This window comes from Poecilia latipinna, unplaced genomic scaffold (assembly GCF_001443285.1).
Source record: "Poecilia latipinna isolate Pla-1442-1.1 unplaced genomic scaffold, P_latipinna-1.0 Scaffold2432, whole genome shotgun sequence".
NCBI lineage: Eukaryota > Metazoa > Chordata > Actinopteri > Cyprinodontiformes > Poeciliidae > Poecilia > Poecilia latipinna.
In genome coordinates, this window is record NW_015115048.1 from 57,547 (window position 1) to 78,052 (window position 20,506).

The 20,506-nt window shown below is 40.1% G+C and overlaps 1 protein-coding gene across 1 annotated transcript in view; it reads left to right on the top strand.

The window, feature by feature from the left end:
- Positions 1-373: 373 nt before the first annotated feature.
- bmp7b (bone morphogenetic protein 7b) overlaps positions 374-20,506 on the top strand; it is a 30,283-nt gene continuing 10,150 nt past the window's right edge. Inside the window, exon 1 of the mRNA XM_015019424.1 lies at positions 374-1,105. Coding sequence (XP_014874910.1) covers positions 706-1,105 — 400 coding nt within the window. The 5' untranslated portion in view covers positions 374-705. The remainder of the gene's footprint in view (positions 1,106-20,506) is intronic.

Below are 20,506 nucleotides of genomic sequence, written 5' to 3' on the forward strand. Positions count from 1 at the left end.
AACTGCATGTTGCAACGGCTCCCACGGTATTGAAGTGATCCCTGACGAAAACACGAAAAATTATTACTCTTTTCCATGATGTGTGCTTTCTAAGCCTGAACTGAAATCACCAGTTTTATTGTCGTCAGTGAATCCTCACAAACGAAAGGGCTTTAAATGTAACAACTCATACTGAAGCACCGTAATACACACCCCATATTCACTTCGTTTTGCATTTTGCACGTGTCGCTTGGAGATCTTTTCCAACTGGCAACAAAGCAAAACTCGCTCTCCTTTCAGAGAGAAAGAGAGAGAGAGGGAGAGAGAGAGAGAGAGAGCATATGCGCCCTCTTCGTCCCTCTTTCCCTCCTTCTCGTACTCCTCCCAGCGCTCAGCGCCTCCTTACAACTTGTTTAGTGAAATGCATGGGCTCGCAGTCTCCTCTCCGCAGTTGCATGCTGCACCGCAGTTGGTAACTTTTGACCGCAAGGTTTTGAATGAGGATCGAGGCGCACGCTACTTCAATCCATCCAGAAAAGTGATTTATTAAAGGACTTTTTCCGCTGACTTGATGAATCACTTAGAATGGTTCCCCTCAACATGAGGGCCTGTAAGTGATTTTTGGATATTGATTACAGGGCTGCCTTGCTGTTAAGAGTTCCACATATATTTTTTTCTGAGTTTCGGCGACCCCGATATTGGCGCAATTACGCACGGAGAAGCGCAATGGCACATATTCTGGACAGGCGTGCGCCCGTTTTGCTCTTGGTGTGGAGCTACTGCGTGCTGGCGGACACAACCTTTACGAACTTCACCTTGGACAATGAGTTCCACTCAAGTTTTATCCACCGCCGGCTGAAGAGCCAGGAGCGCAAGGAGATGCAGCGGGAGATCCTGTCGATCTTGGGGCTGCCGCACCGGCCGCGACCTCACCTCCACGGGAAGCACAACGCTGCCCCGATGTTCATGCTGGACCTGTACAACGCCATGTCCACGGATGGGGACGAGACGAGATACTCTTACCCTTACAAACCCATTTTCACGACACAAGGCCCACCGATTGCCAGCCTGCAAGACAACAACTTCTTGAATGACGCTGACATGGTCATGAGCTTTGTGAATTTAGGTAAGCTTCTTTATTTATTCAAGTCTTCATCAGTCTCTTTTCTTACATTAAAAAATAAACAAACAAAAACAACATAGCAACCTAAAAAGTATACATATATACTTTTCCAAGTTGCGTCTGCTTTTCATTTAGCTTGAAATATGTGAGGACAGCATTAGGGTCATTTTTCATGCCGTGTCATCTGTAATAGCAGCTTATGAACTCTCCCTTTGCAACACCTGTGCGCGCGCACACAATAACTGTGTTTATAAAACCAAAAGCGCAGTTTCCCAGCTAATACCAGGAGAGTCAAATTCCACTGAACCCCTTTGTTAAACAGCTGAGAGGAACTATAATTTTCAGGTGCTTTAGTTGCGGATGAGGGAGCAGCTCGCAGCTAATATGTCAGCCAGGCCTTATCTGAAGAATGAGTCAACAAAGGAATGGGTTCAAAGTGCACCACCAGGTCCTCCTTTAACTCTAATCTGGAGACATCCCTGTAGAAGCAGAGATATCAGAATAATGCCAGTCAGCAGCGATTTCAGCTTAGTTTAATCAGATTTGTTTGCAAATGACTGAGTTGTGACTTTGTAGCATGCACTTCACATCGGTGATTAGTTTTTTGTGTTTTGTTTTGTTTTTGTTTTGTGTGCAGTGCTTTACCTCGTATTGCCCCGTTCAGGCATGGACTTCAATTTATTTCAATCACATTTTATTGCATGGGGATACACAATGTAGTGAATAATTGTGGAAGAAAAACTAACAGGTTTCTGAAATATTACAAATAAAAATCTGAGTTTATTTATTTATTTTTTGAAGAACAACCTTTAGCTGTAGCTGTTGTAGTCAGTCTGGAGCACATCTGATTGAAACTGTTGCTCATTCCTCCTAAACTCTGTCAGATTGGAAGTGAGGCATCTGTGAACATCTTTTCATGTTTTACCACAGATACTCAGTTGGGCATTTGGGCTTTGACTGGTCCACTTTGACACCTCATTATGTACTGATCTGATGTGCTCTATTGTATGTAATCATGGTTGTTGTCCTGCGTTAAGATTTAAGATATCTGCTCCATTCTCAGGTATTTTGTTGCCTTTAACAGATTTTATTTCAGGACTTCCCTTTATTTACCTCCACATATCTACTTATCAGCTCTAACTACTTTTACTCTTTGTGCTCAAGAAAATCATCCTCACAGCATGATGCTGCCAGTGCCATGTCTCACAGTGGGGATAATGCCTCGAGGGTGATGTGTAGGTAGTTTTAGTCAGTTCAGTTCCTCATAGCACTTGGCATGTAGACTAAAATGACCAGAGTGATATATATATATATATATATATATATATATACTTGCTTTCAATCCTGGAAAGACCATTGTGTAAGTATCTTGGCAAGACAGAGGGAGGTGACACTGGCTCCCTTCACTGCAATGTGTAATTACTGTGGGAGCTGATGTATTGTGACTATTTTCAACAGGCTGCAGCACAGATGGATTTGACCACATAGACTCACAAAGTCAAGAGGCAATGCTGCAGCAGCCTCAAGGGGTAGCGGAGGGCTTTGGAGCCGAAAAGACAAGAGATAAACCCGCTTTTAGGGCTTCTGAAAGATGGCTTCCACCTGAAAAAGGGGAAACTGTTTTATTGAATATATGTTAAAAAGTAGCAGAAGGAAAGTCACACTTCTGTTTTTATATCTTGCAGATAATGTCATTTTAAATGACCTTTGGCCAGATGGACCCTTTAAGGCACATGTTCATGTCTCTCATTTGGACACAAAGAGGGTATTTGTGATGACATTCTGTCACATGCTGCAAATATCAGTGTTTTTTTGTTTTTTCTTTCTTTTTGCTAAATTTTGCGTTTTTATCATTAAACATTTGTGGAAGGCCTTTATTTCATTGCTTCATTACGTTTCACTTGAGAGAAGGAGGAAAAAGTTAAGGGAGAAGGAGAGAGAGAAGAAAGTGATGGCAATTAAACTGACTGTGTTTCCTCTCTAAATTCCTTCGTTTCCACATTTGCACTTTGCGGCTTTTGTTTTCTCATTTAGGTTGTCTGAGAGCTAAACAGGCACAGTTTTTATTTTAAAAAAACACTCCTCAAACTGTTGCATGACTCTGCATCTGTAAAGCCAACGCATACAAGTCAGACTTTGCACCCTGGTTGCAGCAAAGGCCCATTTTCATACATTGACCTCCGTCTTTGTTAGAGCCCATATAGAAGTCGCGGAGTGATTCGCTGAAGGAGCCACTAAATGACTTAATATGAATTTTTTGGCTAATCCTTCTCAACTCGCTTTGTTTTTGCTTCTTGGAGCTCTGTTGTGAGTCCAGAGGAGCCAGCTGAGGGTGTGTGTGGGTTTTTTGGGACAGACCCCAGGCCAGGGACGTCCTGTATTGAGTCACTGGAGTTTAAAAGCCCAGCTGTGTAAATGACTTACAGCATGCATTCAGAATTCACACTGCTACATGCAAACACAGGTCACCCAGGCACTGGGAGTGAGCCAGACACGATCATGCAGCAAGTTAACCCAACACTCAAGTCTCTGAAGCTGACCACACAAAATGATCCCGTCTGTCTACCTGCACTGATTATTTACGGTTGTGCTTTTGGTCTCTGGTAGCATTAGCCCTCGGCCACTGTCTGCTAAAGCATTTCCTCCTTAACAAACCACGACTTCCGTGGCTTTTGGCAACAGCTTTGGCCTGTAAAGTTCAGCTTATGTTGAACTGATGCACACCAGTCCTTCTCGTCCCATTGGAGTAAAAACAATCACTCAGCATAGCTTGCAATAATCCCATTAAGGTCTTTTTAATCAGAGGAAACTTGCTATTGAACGTCTGCTGTCTCCATGACTAAAAGAGCAGCAGGCTCATCATCTGTGTCTGCACGTGTGCGTGTGTGTGCGAGTGTGTGAGGGAGGGAGTGGGGATCAGACCCTTTACAGTAAGATGTTATCACGAGGTATGTTAGTCACAGCTTCCTTGTTTTCCCTCTTCTCATGCAACCCCACATGGACTATAACTGTGACCGAAAGTTGGAATGACACAACCTTGCAGTAAATCGGAGAACTAACACAGCCAGGATGTCCCAGTATTTTTATTTGACTGAAGATGAAGGCAAGACTTTTCACCTTGTTTTCTATCCTCAAAAATAAAAAAGTAGTGATTTTATTTATTTTTTATTTATTCAGTTTATCTGCATTAGTAGGAGAAGTATTTACACCCTTTCTCCCATTTTTTATTAGCTGCTGAGATAGATCATCACAAAGTAGTGCAAAGTAATAGCAAAATAAAAGTGTGGCATTCATTTGTGATTTGAATTTCAGCTGCTAAATCTCTATCAGCGTTACATGTCTTTGTTTGCATATTTATCTTTGGAAAATGGCTCAATTCCAGCCAGATTAAACAGAGAGAGCATCTTTGAACATCAGCTTTCAAGTCTCGTCGGTGGCTCTCAATTAGATTTAGATCTGGATTTTAAATTGGTAATTCCAACATACGGATACGCTTTGATCTAAACTCTGTAACTCTGCAGCCAGAGCTACAGAGAATTGGTCGCTTTGTAGCTACTGATTCCCACCACCTTCCTGCTGAGGTGGTGAACCTCCATGTCTGGTCTCAAATTTTCTGCAGCCTCTAAAGGTTTTTTTTTTTTTTCTTCAGGTTTTGGCTTCTGCTTGACTCCATTAACCTTAACCTATCATCATGAACTTGTTTTTCTATCCCTGCTAAAAAAAAAACAAAAAAAAAAAACAAGACATCTTACCCACAGCATGATTCAGCCACCACCATTATTTCATGGTGTGCATGGTTTGTTGAGATTTTGCTCTCATCTAATAAGATCCACGTACATGGCATATTAAAAACTGCATATTTGACTTCTTGTTGATTCCTTTCAACCACAACTTTATTCATGCCACTTTTCCGTACAGGATAGACCTGTAGCATGTAGTAGTTGCCCTGCTGACAGTTTCTCCCACCAGAGCAGCAGAGGTTTATAGAGCCTGCAGAGTGACCATAGACATCTTAGCTGCTTCTCTGGTTCATGTCTTCTTTGCCTGACAGTTTAGATGGTAAATGATGTCTTAGCAGTGTTCTGGTTCTGTTATACCATGGATTGGATTGAGCGGTGCTCTGGGATGTTCAGAGCTTATTGTTCGGTAGCCTCTGCTTTACACTTGGTGTGTTCCTTGGTCTTCATGATCCATTTTTACTGTTCACCAATAAACCACTGAAACCTTCATATAGCAGCTGGACCTACACTGAGATTAAATCACAGATGTTGAATTGTACTAATTAGGTGCCTTCCTATTTGTCCCGGTGGGATTTAGAGCAAAAGGTCTGAATCCAATTGCACGTCACTCTTCAGAATTTTTAATTGTGAGCAATTTAAAATCACGTATCAATTCCACACCATTAAATATATTTGAAGTTCGACTTTCATGTTTCAAAATGTGACAAAGGCTGTGGGATATTAGCCCATGTTCACTGACTCATCCAGAAATGTCAGACTGTCTGGACTCAGACGGTTGTTGAGGCTGCAGAGGGAAAACATGTAAAAACGCAAATAAATATCTAACCACTGGCAATCGTGCTACTAGAGCATATTTTAATTGTTCAGTGTTCTGCTGCTGTTAATCTGCGCCAGATGGGATTCATCGCTCAGGTTGAAAAACAGTAAACAAATAAAGTTCTGCTGGAATTTTTTCCACTCTCTTTGCTCCACCACTCGTGTTGTCTCAAACTTATCATGTTGCCAGTTCCACTTTCACAGAACCGAGGCGTGCTAATGTCATGCTCATGTACAAACCAAGTAATGAGAGGAGGCAGAGGTTCTCTGTGTTACCTGTGTGACCTGATCGGGCAACAGCTGGCCCTGGCCCTGGCCCTGGCCCTGGCCCTGGCCCTGGCCCTGGCCCTGGCCCTGGCCCTGGCCCTGGCCCTGGCCCTGGCCCGTTTACTGCACCTATCTCTTCGAGTTCTTTTCAGTGTTATTTTGTGGCTTAGAGGCAACATTGTGAACAGCAGGCAGTAAGAAATGTCAAACTGGTAAATTAGTTTAAAAAATGTAGAGGCTTTGGATTTCGGACAGAACTCTGTCACCAGCTCGCTCTCTTACTACAAACTCAGAAGCAGTTGAGTCATTCTGTTGTAACATCGGAAAAGCTCGGCTCTTGTTTCACAGTTAATCAGGCTCTAATCTTTTTTTTTTCTTCTTTTTTTCTCGTGAAGAGCTTCAATATAATTTTTAGCAACAAGCTCATATCTCTCTTTCATCCTCTCCCCACCCTTCTCTCTGTTGTGCCTTGCATTCCTCTCAACAGTGTGCTGCCTGTGGTGCTGAGGTTAATACAGATGTTTCTCTCTGTCTGTGGGCCAAAGCAGCTGTGCAGAGAAACTTTATCTTTTCAGAGTCCAACAAGTCCCCTCGACTCACCCTCCACCAGCACGCCTGGCCCAGTGTCCAAGCTGTTTTCACACACACACACACACACACACACACACCCACACACACACACACACGCACAAACACACGCACACACGACAATCTGACACCAGATATCCCCACACCACCCTCCTGAAACGAGCCGTATTGATTGGCGGTGCCGGCCTCTGAGTTTTAATTAGTTAGTTATCATACGGTCCCTGCAGTGTTTTCTGGTGTTTAGTCTTCAACCTCCTGATCTAGCCTTCACCTCCAGAGGTTTACACCTCCTGCGCTTCCAGACATAAAACATTTCAACGCTTTCTCGAGTTCTTTTGTATGTTTTTCCACTCCCCACCTCTCTTCTCACACACATAAGCTCATGAACACACACTTTTTCTGACTGTTTGTACCTCTTTTTCTCTGTATCTCTTTGTAAATTCAAGCAAAAAAAAAGAGTTTTCTTCCTTAAATCATGCCATCGATTGTCGTCGGCTTGTTTAAAAGCGGATAAATCATTGTCTCTCTGACTCTAAACCAAAAAGGCTTCTCAAAATATGTCTGATGCAGTCTTTCACATGTGGACAATAGAAAAAAAAAATCAATGTGTGCTGAAGGCCACGTTTTTAAACTCTCTGCATGGAACCTGTCCTTGACAGTGTTTGTTTTCCTTTCGTCCTCTTCCAGATTTATGTAGTCATTTGAGTGTACGCTCCCAGGGGAGTCGAAACACACGCATGTGCACGCCTGCGTACAAGTGCAGAGAAATGTGCGCTTGGTTTTATGTGGTCAAAAGCAACATCTCTGAAGCCAATTAGTGTTATTGAAGGCATGTTTTTCATTGCTGCTGGACAGGGAGTGTGCAGAAGCAGAGAAATGCTGCAGCTGGTACAGACAGCCCGGTCTTCCCGTCAGGTAGTTACTCATACAGGATTTGATTTAATGTATCAACGTCTGTTGTGGATATACAGCTGCATGCTCTTGGGGTATGTTTTTTTTTTTTTTTTTGTCAAATTGGGTATATCCACAGTAATACTGTGATCCAGTATTTAAGGACTTCCCGTAAGTCATATTTAGTTTTGGGTAAACTTTGAACCAAACCATTCCATTGAAGCTCAGGCTGTATTCTTAGAGCCACTGCCCTGCTGAGGTAAAGCGCCACCTCTGCCTCAAGTCTTTTGCAGCTTCGAGACATTTTGTTTTTCCAGGACTGTCCTGTATTAAGCTTCTTAGGGCATCTTCTCTTCCACTCTGACATGCTTTGCTTCTCTTTCCCCGATGAAACCACGTCGCCCCCTGCATAATGCAGCCACCACCTGGTTTGTGGGTAATGAGATTCTTGCCACTCTCAGATTTGTGACGTGACTAATGTTTGTTCTGCCAACTAATTTTCCCTCTCAGACGAGATCTCTGCAGCTCCTCCAGGGCTGCCTCTTTGACTGATGCTCAGTTGTTTTAGGTGAAAGGCTATGTCTTGTTAGGTTTCCAGATGTGCCACACGCTTTCCATTTTTGTACAATAGCTTGAATGGTGCTCAGTGATCTCACGGATTCTAATGACTCAATTCTTGGGCTGTTGCTTAATCCTGCTTTAAGCTTCTCCAAACCCTCATCCCAGACCTGTTTGATGTTTTTATTAGTATCTATGACACTGTTTATTCTCTAACTATTCTCTGAGGTCTTCAAAGAACACCTAAATGTATTCTGAAGTTTATACAGGTAAACTCTATTGTAGTTTCGGTTGCACTCGATTTCATGGCTGGATTCAAATACATCACATTGAACTTTTTCGATTTTTCTTTTAGGAAAAAAAAGTTAACTATGTGTCATTTCCCCTAAACTTCACAATTAGGTACTACTTCGAGTTGGACTATTACATAAAATCCCAAAATCACATTCAAGTTGCATTTGTAACTTGATAAAAACTCGAAGCAGTGTGAATACTTTTTTAGGCACCGAGTACCAAAAAACACAATCAAAAGAATCTCAGCCTGCATGAGTTTCAGGCGTCTCTACAAAGTCCACACCGCGCTATCCAGAAATATCACTCTTTTTTATTTTCCCATTTATGACTTTGCAAACTCACCTGTTGAACCGAGGCAACCCAGAATGACATCTGGTGGTACACAGCCTGAGTGTGCCGGCCAAGTCAAGGCACTTGCTGGGAGAGATGATGAAACACGCTGCGGGTGGGACTTGATAATGTGGCCAGTGGTCAAAAAGCACAGATGTACAAAGCAGCGGGCGTTCTTGCTCTGCTTCAATGATGGAATGACCTGCTTCTCTGCCAGGAATGCTGGGCTCATCTGAGTTGTTTTTTTTTTTCTTTTTTCTGCTAAGCTCACTCTTGTGTTCTAAGTCTTGATTTTCTCTTACTGTAGCCCCAAGCCCTCACAGCAATCAGGATAATTTGGATCTCTAATTATTTGTGGGGGAAAAAAAATGGAGCTAGATAATGCACTTAATATTAGAATAAATATTAATTCCACCCACATAGCCCCTTTCATTTTATCGTCTGGGCTACTTTGGCTAGGACTTATCAGAGAACAGCAGCATCTAAGACTCCCCTGCACTCCTCTGACGACGAGTACCAAGCAGTGAAGCTCAGAGGGCAGATGTAGGCCAGAGCACAGCCAGAGATCCTGGGACCAATAGCTCCACTGCTGCAATAACAAATATAGCGCTCTTTGCTTGGTACTGGGGCACTGGTAGGGCAGAGGTGACATGAGGAATGAAGTGGGAACCATAGATGAAGACAAAAAAGAGGAAATACAAAGAGAATACATTTGTTTGATGTCTTTAAAGTGCCTTGAAAAGTATTCACTGACCTTTTTCGCATTCTTTTATGTTACACACAAAAACCTCAATGTCATTTATGTGATAGACGGTCTAAATGCGAAGGATGATTGGTAAAAAACAAACGTCTCTCTGAGCAAATCAGCCCTATGATGAAACATGGTAGTTACAGCATCATTTTGTGTCTTCAAAAGGGACTGAAAAATTGGTCGGCGCTAATCAGTTATGTAAAAGTGAGAACTGGGAAAACTTGGGAAAAATATCTGCTAATGGCTACAAAAGACTTGAGACTTTTGTAGACTGGGCAAGAGCTGAGCTTCAAGCGCATTCATGTGGTAGAACACCTCAAACTTAATGTAACTAACATGTAAATAACATTTCTGTAAATGTAAATCATCCAGTCTGACTGATCTTAAGATATTTTGCCCCAAAAATCAGCCATACATTTTTTTTTTTCATACATACCCTAATAAACTTACAGTTATGATTGCAGCAAACAATTGTTTGACAAAATTTGTCTTTTAAAGTTACTGATTATTATGGGACTCTTTGAAGAATTGTCTCCATTCTCTGGCTACTGGTTCCAGTTGAACATAATATTCCACCTTCCATTTTACTAATTGTAATACGTATTCAATTTTTGTGTCCTCATTTCAACTGGTCCTGTTTAATCATTTTGTTGTCATGTTGTAATTGATATTTACTATTCAGGTTACCGGTGACTTTATGCTCTGTGAAACACTTTGGTGGTTTCAAATACCCTGCCGTAGCTAATAGACATCCTAATAAAATGCATTGAATTTCATGATAGCTGAGTGTTAAATAAAGCATCAAAGTGCAAGGGGCGTTATTTTGTGTTACTACCTTCATATAGCGTCTGCGTCTTGGATGTGGGGTTGCAAAGGCTTGTGAACCTCCGTGTCAGAGCAGTTGTGACTGTTTGACACAGTAAAACCCTATTTCGAGCCACCTATCCTGCCCAGCCACCAGCTGCACTATGAAATGTGTGTTAGGTCTCCAAACAGAAAATTGCGTTAGCGGAAGCCTATAATGCTGACCAGAGTTCTCAGAAGTTCTCCAACATTTAAATAAAAGCCTGCAAAAGTCAAGCAACGGCGGCATACAAGCGGTTTTATGACAAGTGATGAAACATTGCATTTGTGTCAGGATGATATACGAATTGGCTGTGACTGGCCTCTATTTGCGTAGGAAAAAACGAGCAGCTGCCTTTTCCATCTATTGCCTCTGGAGATATTTATTTGTGAAAAACCAAAGTTAATAGGCTGTGAGAACCAAAATAAACAACACGCTGATAAAATCAGAGTGCCAATCATGTGCGCACAAGGTGCAGCACTGGGATGCAGAGGAAAATCTTAAAATGTTTTCCCTCCTGCCAACGAGCGCACGACATGTGAGTTTTCCTGAGGTCTATAATAGGAGCTGGCTTGGCTCAATGAGGAGGGTGTGGTTCCTGTGGCCTCTAAATTAAAGAACATAAAAACAAGGGGATGAGGAGAAGAGGGGGTGAGTGGGGTAAAACTGAATGGCTGCGGTGTGGTGACTGAGTTGTTTTATCCGGGAGGAAGTGCAGATGGTTAAAGTGGCATTAGTGCTTGGAGATGCCTTGCTGCTTGGCACCAAAAGCTCTTTTTCTCCTCACTCCTTCTGCACAGCTCATTATATCGCATAACAGAATGAAGACTGATAAAAATGTAGTCACGTTGTTGCCAATCTCACTAATCTAAAGCCTTTTTAGCCAAGCAGCATTGTGCTGTTGACCCTCACCCAAAATAGATCAGTGTGTGGGGGAGGGCTACATATGTCTAAAAATGATTCAAAACGGGGATCAACAAAGGAAAAAGGAATATTTTTGTAATTTTATTTTAAACGCATTTTTTTTATTATTTTTACAAAATGTATTTCTTCAGTTTTCATCATTTAGTCTTGCTCCTTTCACACATGTGCACACACCGACACACACGCACATACACAGACATTTAGTTGTACCAATAAATCTTTTGTAGATTGTTTATTCCAAGTCTTGAAAGGTAAAACCTAGATGAACGAGTGCGCCTTTATGGATTCTTATTTTTTGACATGTGACGAAAGTGAAACTTTCAGAAACCGCAGAGTTAAATTCTCAATAGCTGAAAATGCGACATGTTGGTTTATTCATTCTCCACCTAAATCTTAGTGGAATGTCTGTGGGAATAGATTATTCTATGAAAAACCTCTGGTAATACAGCCAAAGTTACATGAAATCAATTTGTTTTGGTAGCTAATTCTATTCACAATTAGATTTGCAATTTTGGGAAAACCTCTTGCAGTTTTCTCTGACTTGGGAAAATATCTCCCAACAAAGCTCCAGTACCTATTTTTCTTCTTGCGACTTCACTTATCACTGAGCAAATGCTGTCTTGTTTCTTATACAAGTGTGTGTGGATCATGCACCCAAAGTGAAATGGAATTGCTCTCAGGGTTCAGTTTTCATCGACGGTCGACAGCTGACAAACCAAGGAGAAGGTGGCTGAAGAATCTGAATAGAAAGTGAACTCCACAACTCATATTTACAACTTTCACTCTGTCAACAAAAAATTCACACACAGAGAGATATCTCTGTTCTGGTTTAGCTACAGCCATCCAAGAAAGAAACTGTGGTTCTTAAAATGGCAAACAGCACTGCCGAATAAATACAACACATGGTTTTATTTATTTATTTTTAAAATAAAGTAACGATCAACATAGTTACATTGTAGTGACTCATCAGTGCATAGAACGCTCTTTCTGCCCCTGAACATATCTTCAATAAAAATTGTCCCATAAACGACAGGGCTATAGATTCAGATATAGAATTATTAAACTCAAAAGAATTTCCAGATCATTATAAAATTAAATCATAATTTGTATCTTCATCTGAGAAGAGATCATTCAAGAACTTAATATTATTCAAAATAAAAAGTCAGTTCCTAAGATCATCCTCCTGATCTTTGAAAAAGAATGGTACACGTATAACAACATTGTCCTATGTGAAAAAAAAATATAGTTCCATGTTTATTTGCTTGCATTCACATCATTAGAAAGAGCCTTATTACATATAAGAATGCTGATGATTTCGTGAGAAGCTTCTTCAGGTTTTCATAAAAGGAAAATCTTTGTATTTGTTGCACCTTACCACCAAGTAAAAGGTATTTATTTTGAATTTGTTTTGCAATGATCTTTCAATTTTTGTGACCGTTAATGTTTTTTGATAATTCCCTCTGTAGGAAAACATTTGCACTAAATTAGCTGCCCAACAAAGTGCCAAAAGGTTATGCATATCTGAGAACTAAAAGTCAGCTTTGACACAGATAGCCCCCCCCCTTACAAGTAGTGTGTTGGCAGTCGTGTGAGAAAACCGTTTTAAAACGCTTGTTATTCTCAATTTAACTTCAGGCAATAATAAGGTATCCTTAGTGGTAGAAAACATCATGGTTAAGGCTAAATTACATTTATTTTGAAATGCCACTCGCACGGCAATAACCATTTTTTTTCATATGACTCACATTTACTGCTTCCTGATTATGTTTACAAAATGCAAATAGTTGCCTTAGAGAGAACTTGGCTGAGGTTTCTAACTGGTCTAGATTTAATCCACATTAACAAAAAAATTATTAACAATAATAATTAAATAAAAAGATTTAAAAAGCTAATCCCTTGCCCTGACGTATTTCAACTCTGTTGATTCAAATGTTAATACAACGCCGTCCAAAAGTATTTTTACACCTTGATCTTTCTTTTTTTTTTTTTTACATATTGTCAAGTTGCAACCACAAACTTTACTATATATGTTTTTGCGATAGCCGTTGTCAGGGGGGGAAAAAAAAAAAAAAAGTTATAAAAAGTCCAGACTTAGGAAGTAAAGAAAACAAGTGGAACAAGATCCGCTGGTCAGATCAAATCAAAATTAAAGCTTTTGGCCTACATGTAAAGTTCTGTGTGGAGGAACACTGGCACTGTACATCACATTGAACAGTTCTTGCCACCCATGGTGGTGGCAGCATCATGCTGTGGGGATGCCTTCTTTCAGTAGAGACAGGGAAAATAGTCAGAATAGATGGGAAGGTAGATGAAACTAAATATAGGTGGAGGTTCACCCTCTAGAAGGACAATGCCTTTACAGGTGCAATTAAAAAGTCAATTATTCAAAAGTGCATTTATTTTTGCAACTCATTTCATAAAGTGAAACACAATATTTAAATTAATTTAGCCAGAATCGGATGCTTTCGAGCTTTTATGTCTTAATTATGACATTCCATGTGTAGTTAATGAAAACATGATACAAGAAATTAGTATTTTATCAGACCACTAGAAATACATTTGTAATACAGAGATGTGGGGATAATGTATAATGATTAGTACCTGCTCTAAGGTTGTTATTTCCAAATGGTGCTTTCAATCTGATTAGAACACCTATTCTACTGTACTTATGTACCTGCACATGACCACAGAAGGGTTCAGATTGTCTGTATTAAGGATTGTTAGCTTAACGTATCTATAACGAGCAAAATGACTGGTTTTTATTTTCTTCTCTGCCTTCCCATCCAACGGTGAAATTTCAGCAAAAAAGTCAAACTATTCATTTAAGCAGAGAACCCGTAACACAGTTGAAGTAAATGAGAAAAAAAGTACCACTTCGAGATTCTTTTTTCAGTAAAATGCATTACTAAGAGCTCCAGGTTGTTTATATATCCTGTATAAATCTGTGGTCCAGAGTGCCAAGTGAAGCATGAGGTGGAACCAAGCACAGGAGTTTATGGGTGTAGAGGGCAAGCAATTTTGATGTCTGCTGTGAGAAGGAGGGTAAAGAGGTCAGCAAAGCCGGAAAAGTTTGGCCTGACCACAGATCTTCAATGTAAAGGCTTTTCTTCCTGTGGTTACTTTCTTTTGCTTCCAGTTAGACTCGTAGGCATGTATTAGTGACTGTACACACTGACACACTCTGAAAACGGCCTCTGAGGAAAGTTAATGATCACTAACTGTGAGTAAGTTATAGTATTAAACTCTCTTGACCCTCGGATCGGTCACAGCCTACGGTGCAGATACATCATGCTGGTATGATGTCATTAGCACTTGCTGGTGAACAGGATGTTTCCTAATGTGCTAATCGCCCCTTTGTGGGTACTCAATCCAGCCCAGGAGTTCGAACTGTCTTTATTGTTTATAGGACAAACATCATAAAAAAAAGTCTGCCCCCTCCTTTTACTGTTTTTCTTCGCTGGTCTCCGTTTAGAGTGTGGAAACTTTGACGTGTTTCGAGAGTGCAGTTTAAAATACTGAATAAAAATACAGAGTTCCTGGCATGCTCTCCTGTTTATAAGCCTCGTACTCAATTTGTGGAATGATCCAACTCCTTTTGGGATTTTAGTTAACAGGTGTCCTTATTAGTGTAGCGCTCTAGGGTGGTGTTGTGGCAATGAACTCTCAGGATTGAGGGAAGCAAAGCTTAAATCGACAGTTGAGAAAAGTGAGAGGGGTGCCGAGGGTGAGATCCCCTCCTGGTGTGGAGCGGAAGAGTGCAAACAGGACTGAGGGGTGTGAGGGTGCCCGACAGACACTTGTGCTAATGTGAGCCGTCAGATATGTCTGCTGTCGCTCCGGAGCCTGAGGTGTTGTAGAAGTGTCTTAGGTCCACATGATAGCAGGAGAGGTGGAGAAAGGATGTGGGGAAGAAAAAGGAAAGGGGGGGAGAAGAGGGTAGACACAAAAAAAAGAGAAAAAATCAGCCTCTTTATCATCAGCCGGACTTTGTTCTTAAAGGAATAGTTTGGAGTTTTTGAAGTTTTGTTCTTTGAAGTTGTTAATAAAACTTCCCATATCTATGGAAGACATGTCAGATCATGATGCGTCTGCAGCAAAGTGAATAAATCACCAGAACAGAGAAAGGATAACAAGGAGGCAGACCCCACATTTCAGCTGCTTTAGCTTTGGAAAAAGGGGATATGATGTTGTAATGTGGTTAAGTCTAAAATCATCCCCAACCCTGGCAGTTTTACCATTTGCTTTACCATTTACAGAAAAAAGACACAGAGAGCTACCAAGCAAGTGAATATATAAGAATAAGAAAGGATTCATGATTTAAACTTGTGATGTGTATTGCACAAATCTGCTGCAGGAAATATCAGTTGGTATTTCATCTTAAATGAAGTAGTAAAATCTTTATTGGACACCTTTAATTTAAAGTATGTAGAAAAAAATATGGGTACTATCTTAGTCTAATCATTCAGAAGTTTTCAAACTAAAGTGGAGGTGTGATGAGGAAATGAGAATGAAACTCATAGTAATAAGGCAATAAATAGGTATCAGTAGGTTGTTAACCTTATATTCTGATGACTCCCCTTCACCTACCTGTCAGCTGGCTGAAATACTTACAAGGAGAAAGTGGACTGCTGGAAATGTTTTTGGTGAAGATCATCAAACAAAAGGAGCGCCTCCTATCACTTACATTATGTTTGCACTATTTTAAGAAACAACAGCAAAAGCAGTCATATCAATTTATATGCAACCTTTATAGATCTTAGTTAATATAGTGATAGAGTGAAACTACTTAACTTTTGCTTTAGGTTATTATTTCTCATGCTGGCACATACCTAGCAACATGTTACCTCAAGTCCGGGCTTTGTCTTTTATTCGCAACATTTTTACGTTTACACATCTTTTAGTCAGGATTAAAAGATCCTGACTAATTTCTTTTGAAATTAGTCAAACTGATTTCTTTTGAAGGAAAGAAATCAGATCTTGGAAATCCATTACTTCAAAGAGCTCTTTTAAAGTCTGGCTTACTTATAGATTTATTTCTCTTTCAGAAGCTACCCTGAGGTAACTCATTTTATCTGGGACATTATACCTGGCAGGAATGACAGGATAAGATTTGGATCGGACTCATTCAGAGGTTCACATCCCATCAGAAAATGATTATGAATACGCTTAACAGGTGTGGATATTTAAGGTCTGTTGTTTTTTGGTAAAGATGAACGTTTTTCTTGCCCAAGATTAGAATTTGATATTTTTAGACAAATATTGTGCTTTTCTTTGCAGTTTTTTGCCATCAGAAAAAATACATTCAGATGTTATCTGATGTCTTTGAATCGGATAATTCATTTGGATCTTTTTGAATCACCAGTTGCTCACGTCAGTTGAAGCACGTCCCTCTGTGCCCCTGAGACTCTACAAGGTTGTGTAGACAGAGCAGTTGGTAATATTTTGTTATCAAATAAGCTCTCCAAAGGAATCCTTTGGGTCTGTTCTCCAGCTCACCCAGCAAAAGAGGAGCTCTTCTCTATGACATGCAGTAAAATTTAAAAAAGAAAAAGACTGGGCCTCAACTAACATTTTTGTCTTAAGAGCATATTAGTTGATTTGGATTGTTCGTAAATGTCAAAACCTTATCAAAAACTGCTCTGGAAAACACAGTGGACAATATGGGTGTTACTGTTTCAATTATATACAAATTTAGGTACTTAATGGTAAAAATGTACATATCTAATGTCATAGATCTGCAATGCTTTAAGTGCAGAAACTAACTGTGGAAAAGAGCATACTAATTTAATTATAAAATAAGTAGAAAATTCACAGGAAGCATATTATATGGAGCACTGGCAGAGTAACGGTACAGAGGAAAGGGTGGAGAATGGCAATGAATGCAGGTGAGTTAATCAGGGGGATTTGGAACAGCCGCAGAGGACTGGAAAACAGGGAGGCAGAGGGATGGTATAATTAGCACAGAGGGATGTTAACTAGACACAAATAAAACTACACATCTACTGTGGAAAAAACTCTAACACTAACTTAAGACTATAAACTAAAATACACAGAAAACACAACACAAAAATAAGTAAGAAACCTAAAGGAGTGAACCTGTATGGCAACACCTTACTAACATTAATAAGCACAAATAAATTAACTCAAGATGACCTTTCCAACTTAAACAAACATCAAACAAATGATTAAAAGCATATCAAATACCAGAAAAAATGACCTGAAGATCATTATTTTCCACTTGTTCGTTTGGCTTAAAGCTTGCACCATTAACACAAAGCTATCTATTCTTAAAAAACAAAGAAAAAAAAAACTTTGAAAAACAAAGTTAGCTCATTCTCATGGAAAACATGAATGCACGTGACATTTTATAAATTAAACAAAGTCTTCATTTACTATTTTGAGAAATGGACAGTGGAGAAGGTATTAGCATTTTAGGTCCCAATGATAATTTTCAAGTAAGCAGAATTACTGAAAGGAAACTACAACCATGAAGGGAGAAGAACACAGAGCTCTATCCATGGTTGCCAGGTGCATGAGAAACTCTAGGAGGATGGAGCAGACTGTGCCATCTCACCATGTCTGAGTTCGGCGATTTGCACGTGTGTGGCCAGCTCACTGTGTAAGCTCGCTTTTCTCTTTGCATGTGTCTGTTGTCGTGTCTCTAATTATGGATTACAGAAAGCCATAATGATTGTGTTAGTGCACAGTGACGCACAGGATCCGTCACTTTACAGACGCTGAGAGTTTGTGACTGGAAGAGCTGCAGCTGAATTAAATGTGCGCGACTCAGGGCAAGGAGCTCACATGGCATCACAGGGTGTGTTCGCCAGATTTTTGGTGTGTGTGACACAGGTGGGGTGATGGCTACTCACTTCCTTCAACAGGAAATCATAAATGCACCCACTTAGCTTTAACCTTGCCTCTTCCTCTCATCTAATGACTGCCATACTCCCTCAATGGCCTGTAGGAGAATGAAATGGCAAGCCGAGTCTTTATTGTCCTTCACATTGTGCTGATAAAATCCATACATTAAAGGGTGGAAATGAGACAAACAGTTACTTTGTGAGTTTCACAGCAGTTTCCAGCTGTTTTTATGGGCAAAAATGAAAAAAAAAAAAAAAAAAAGGAATTCGCTGTAAAAAAAAAAAATGTGGGAGGCTGCTCAGTAAGCTGGAAAACAGGTCTGGCTTTCTAAACAGAGGGGAGTGCACCTGCACTGGAAGACATGAGGTGGGAAGAATACCAGGAGCAAGTGAAGAATGAGAAGCAGTGAAATGTAAAATATGCAGTGAGTGTGGGGAAGTTTACTAAATGTCTACTTTCCTGCAGTGGGTTTGTCTGTCAAGTTAAAAATGCCAACATCTGTACCCTGAAGGAGATATTCCATTACAGCTTGGGATCTTCCTGAAATGCCTTTTTTGTTGTGTAGGTGATTCCCCTCATCACTTGTCTTAAACATGACATCTACTCATTCAAATCCACCTAAGGGAAATGTTTTTATACACCTCAAAGAAAGACCACCTGCATGCAAAAATGCAATGTTTTTACTTAGAAGAATATCCTGAATGTCGTGCAGCTATTGATTTGATCAGGAATATTGGAAATTCAGAACAGGGCTGACATGAAACCTTGTACATGAAGTAGCGTAAACTGCTTCTAAGGTTTTCTGTTTTCCTCATGTTTTCTTTTGCTGTAAAACCTTTTTTTTGTTTAGTTAATCACTAGATACAGTGCCGTGAAAAGTATTTTTATTGTCTTTTGCTGTATTTATTTATTTTCCCTTACAAATTTTTAAAATGTTTTTCCCCTTTAATCTTAAATGTAGCAGATAAAAACAAATTATTATAATTTCAGTCAAAGAGAATATGAGTCAATATAAGAAGCAGTTTTCAAATGATGATTTAATTTATCTATGGACAAAAGTATCCAAACCAAGCTATGTGAAACTGTAATTTCCCTTGTTGAGATATGAATTAATTCTCTTTAAGTTCTGAGTCCTCCTTCCAACATTTGACTAAATCCTACACTGCTGGCAACATGAAGTACGGTAGACTAAATAAATTGAAGAACACATGAAGAGCAGCCCAATTTACATCTTCCAGTTTAGCCATTTCTAATTATTCAGGTTCCAGCAAACCACAAACAGAGCCATTATCCACAAATTGAGAAAAGATGGAACAGTGGTAACCCTTCCAGGAGAGGCTGGCCTATCAAAATTACTCAGAGAGGATGGGCAACTGACTCATCGAAGAGGTCTCAACAGAACCCAGGACAACATCCAAAACACCACATTTACTTTCCTTAATGAAGTCATGACTCAACGGTATAAAAACAGACCAGGTGAAAAACCCCTGCTTGTGGACTTAATTGGTGCACCGAGGTAGGCCTGTTCATAGTAAACCAGAATGTTATAAAATACAAGTGCTGGCAAACGGGACTGGAAAAAGGAAATAAACAAGGTATGTGGGCCTAGAGAAACTGTTCAGTTCACTTAATTTGATCACCAGATAACCAAGATTTCTATAAATTTTTTGGACATGCCAAAACAGTTCTAGACAAAGAGTACCACTGCTCGCACGCGCCATACAAACTGTACGAAGGATTATTGCCAAGTTTTATTACATTTGTATGTAAAATCAAGAAAGTACAGCACAAGGAAGTATTAATCTTTCTATGTAACTGCTTATGTGATTATGATTCTAATTTATCAAACACTGCAACGTATTTAGCTATTGACATTCAAAGTTTTGCTGAGTTCTTGAGAAAACGAAATTCAAATGAAAATAACCTGAATGTGAATCCAAGATGGGATTTACCATTGCACAGAGAGATTGATAAACATCTGAATGAGTCTCTGTAGGCAAAAGTTTTTCACCCTGGGGATGTCCTGCTGTGACTTAAGAGGAACAAAGCTAAGGGAGGGGGCTTCCTGGTGGCTCAGGATGGACTGGAAAGCAGGGATGTGGCAATAAGAATGACGAGGCAGTGGGGATGGGGTACAGCAAACATGGAGCCCCCAACTCATGAGAACCAGATGAAGGGCAGACCGGATGGCTCTCTGGGGCTCTGTGAAAGAAAAAAAAAAGAAAGGGAAAAAAGCGGCTCATAAAACTGTCAGAATCCACTTGCATCTCTCTATCATGGCTCAGTGTTCGCCAGATGCGTTGCTTTTAATGCAACGCTTCACGAATGTTTCTGTCATCAGCCAACGTATATATCTGTCAGTTTGTCAAATCTGGCACTGGCTTAGAGTCTGACATCTGATATCGGGTCCTTACTAAGTTTGAAAGACAATCATTAATTTTAATACAAAATATTACATCTCTCGTCTAAACCCACATACGCTTTGGTTGTTTTATACCTCACAAAGGACTACTCCAGTTGGTCTGATTTGGGAACGC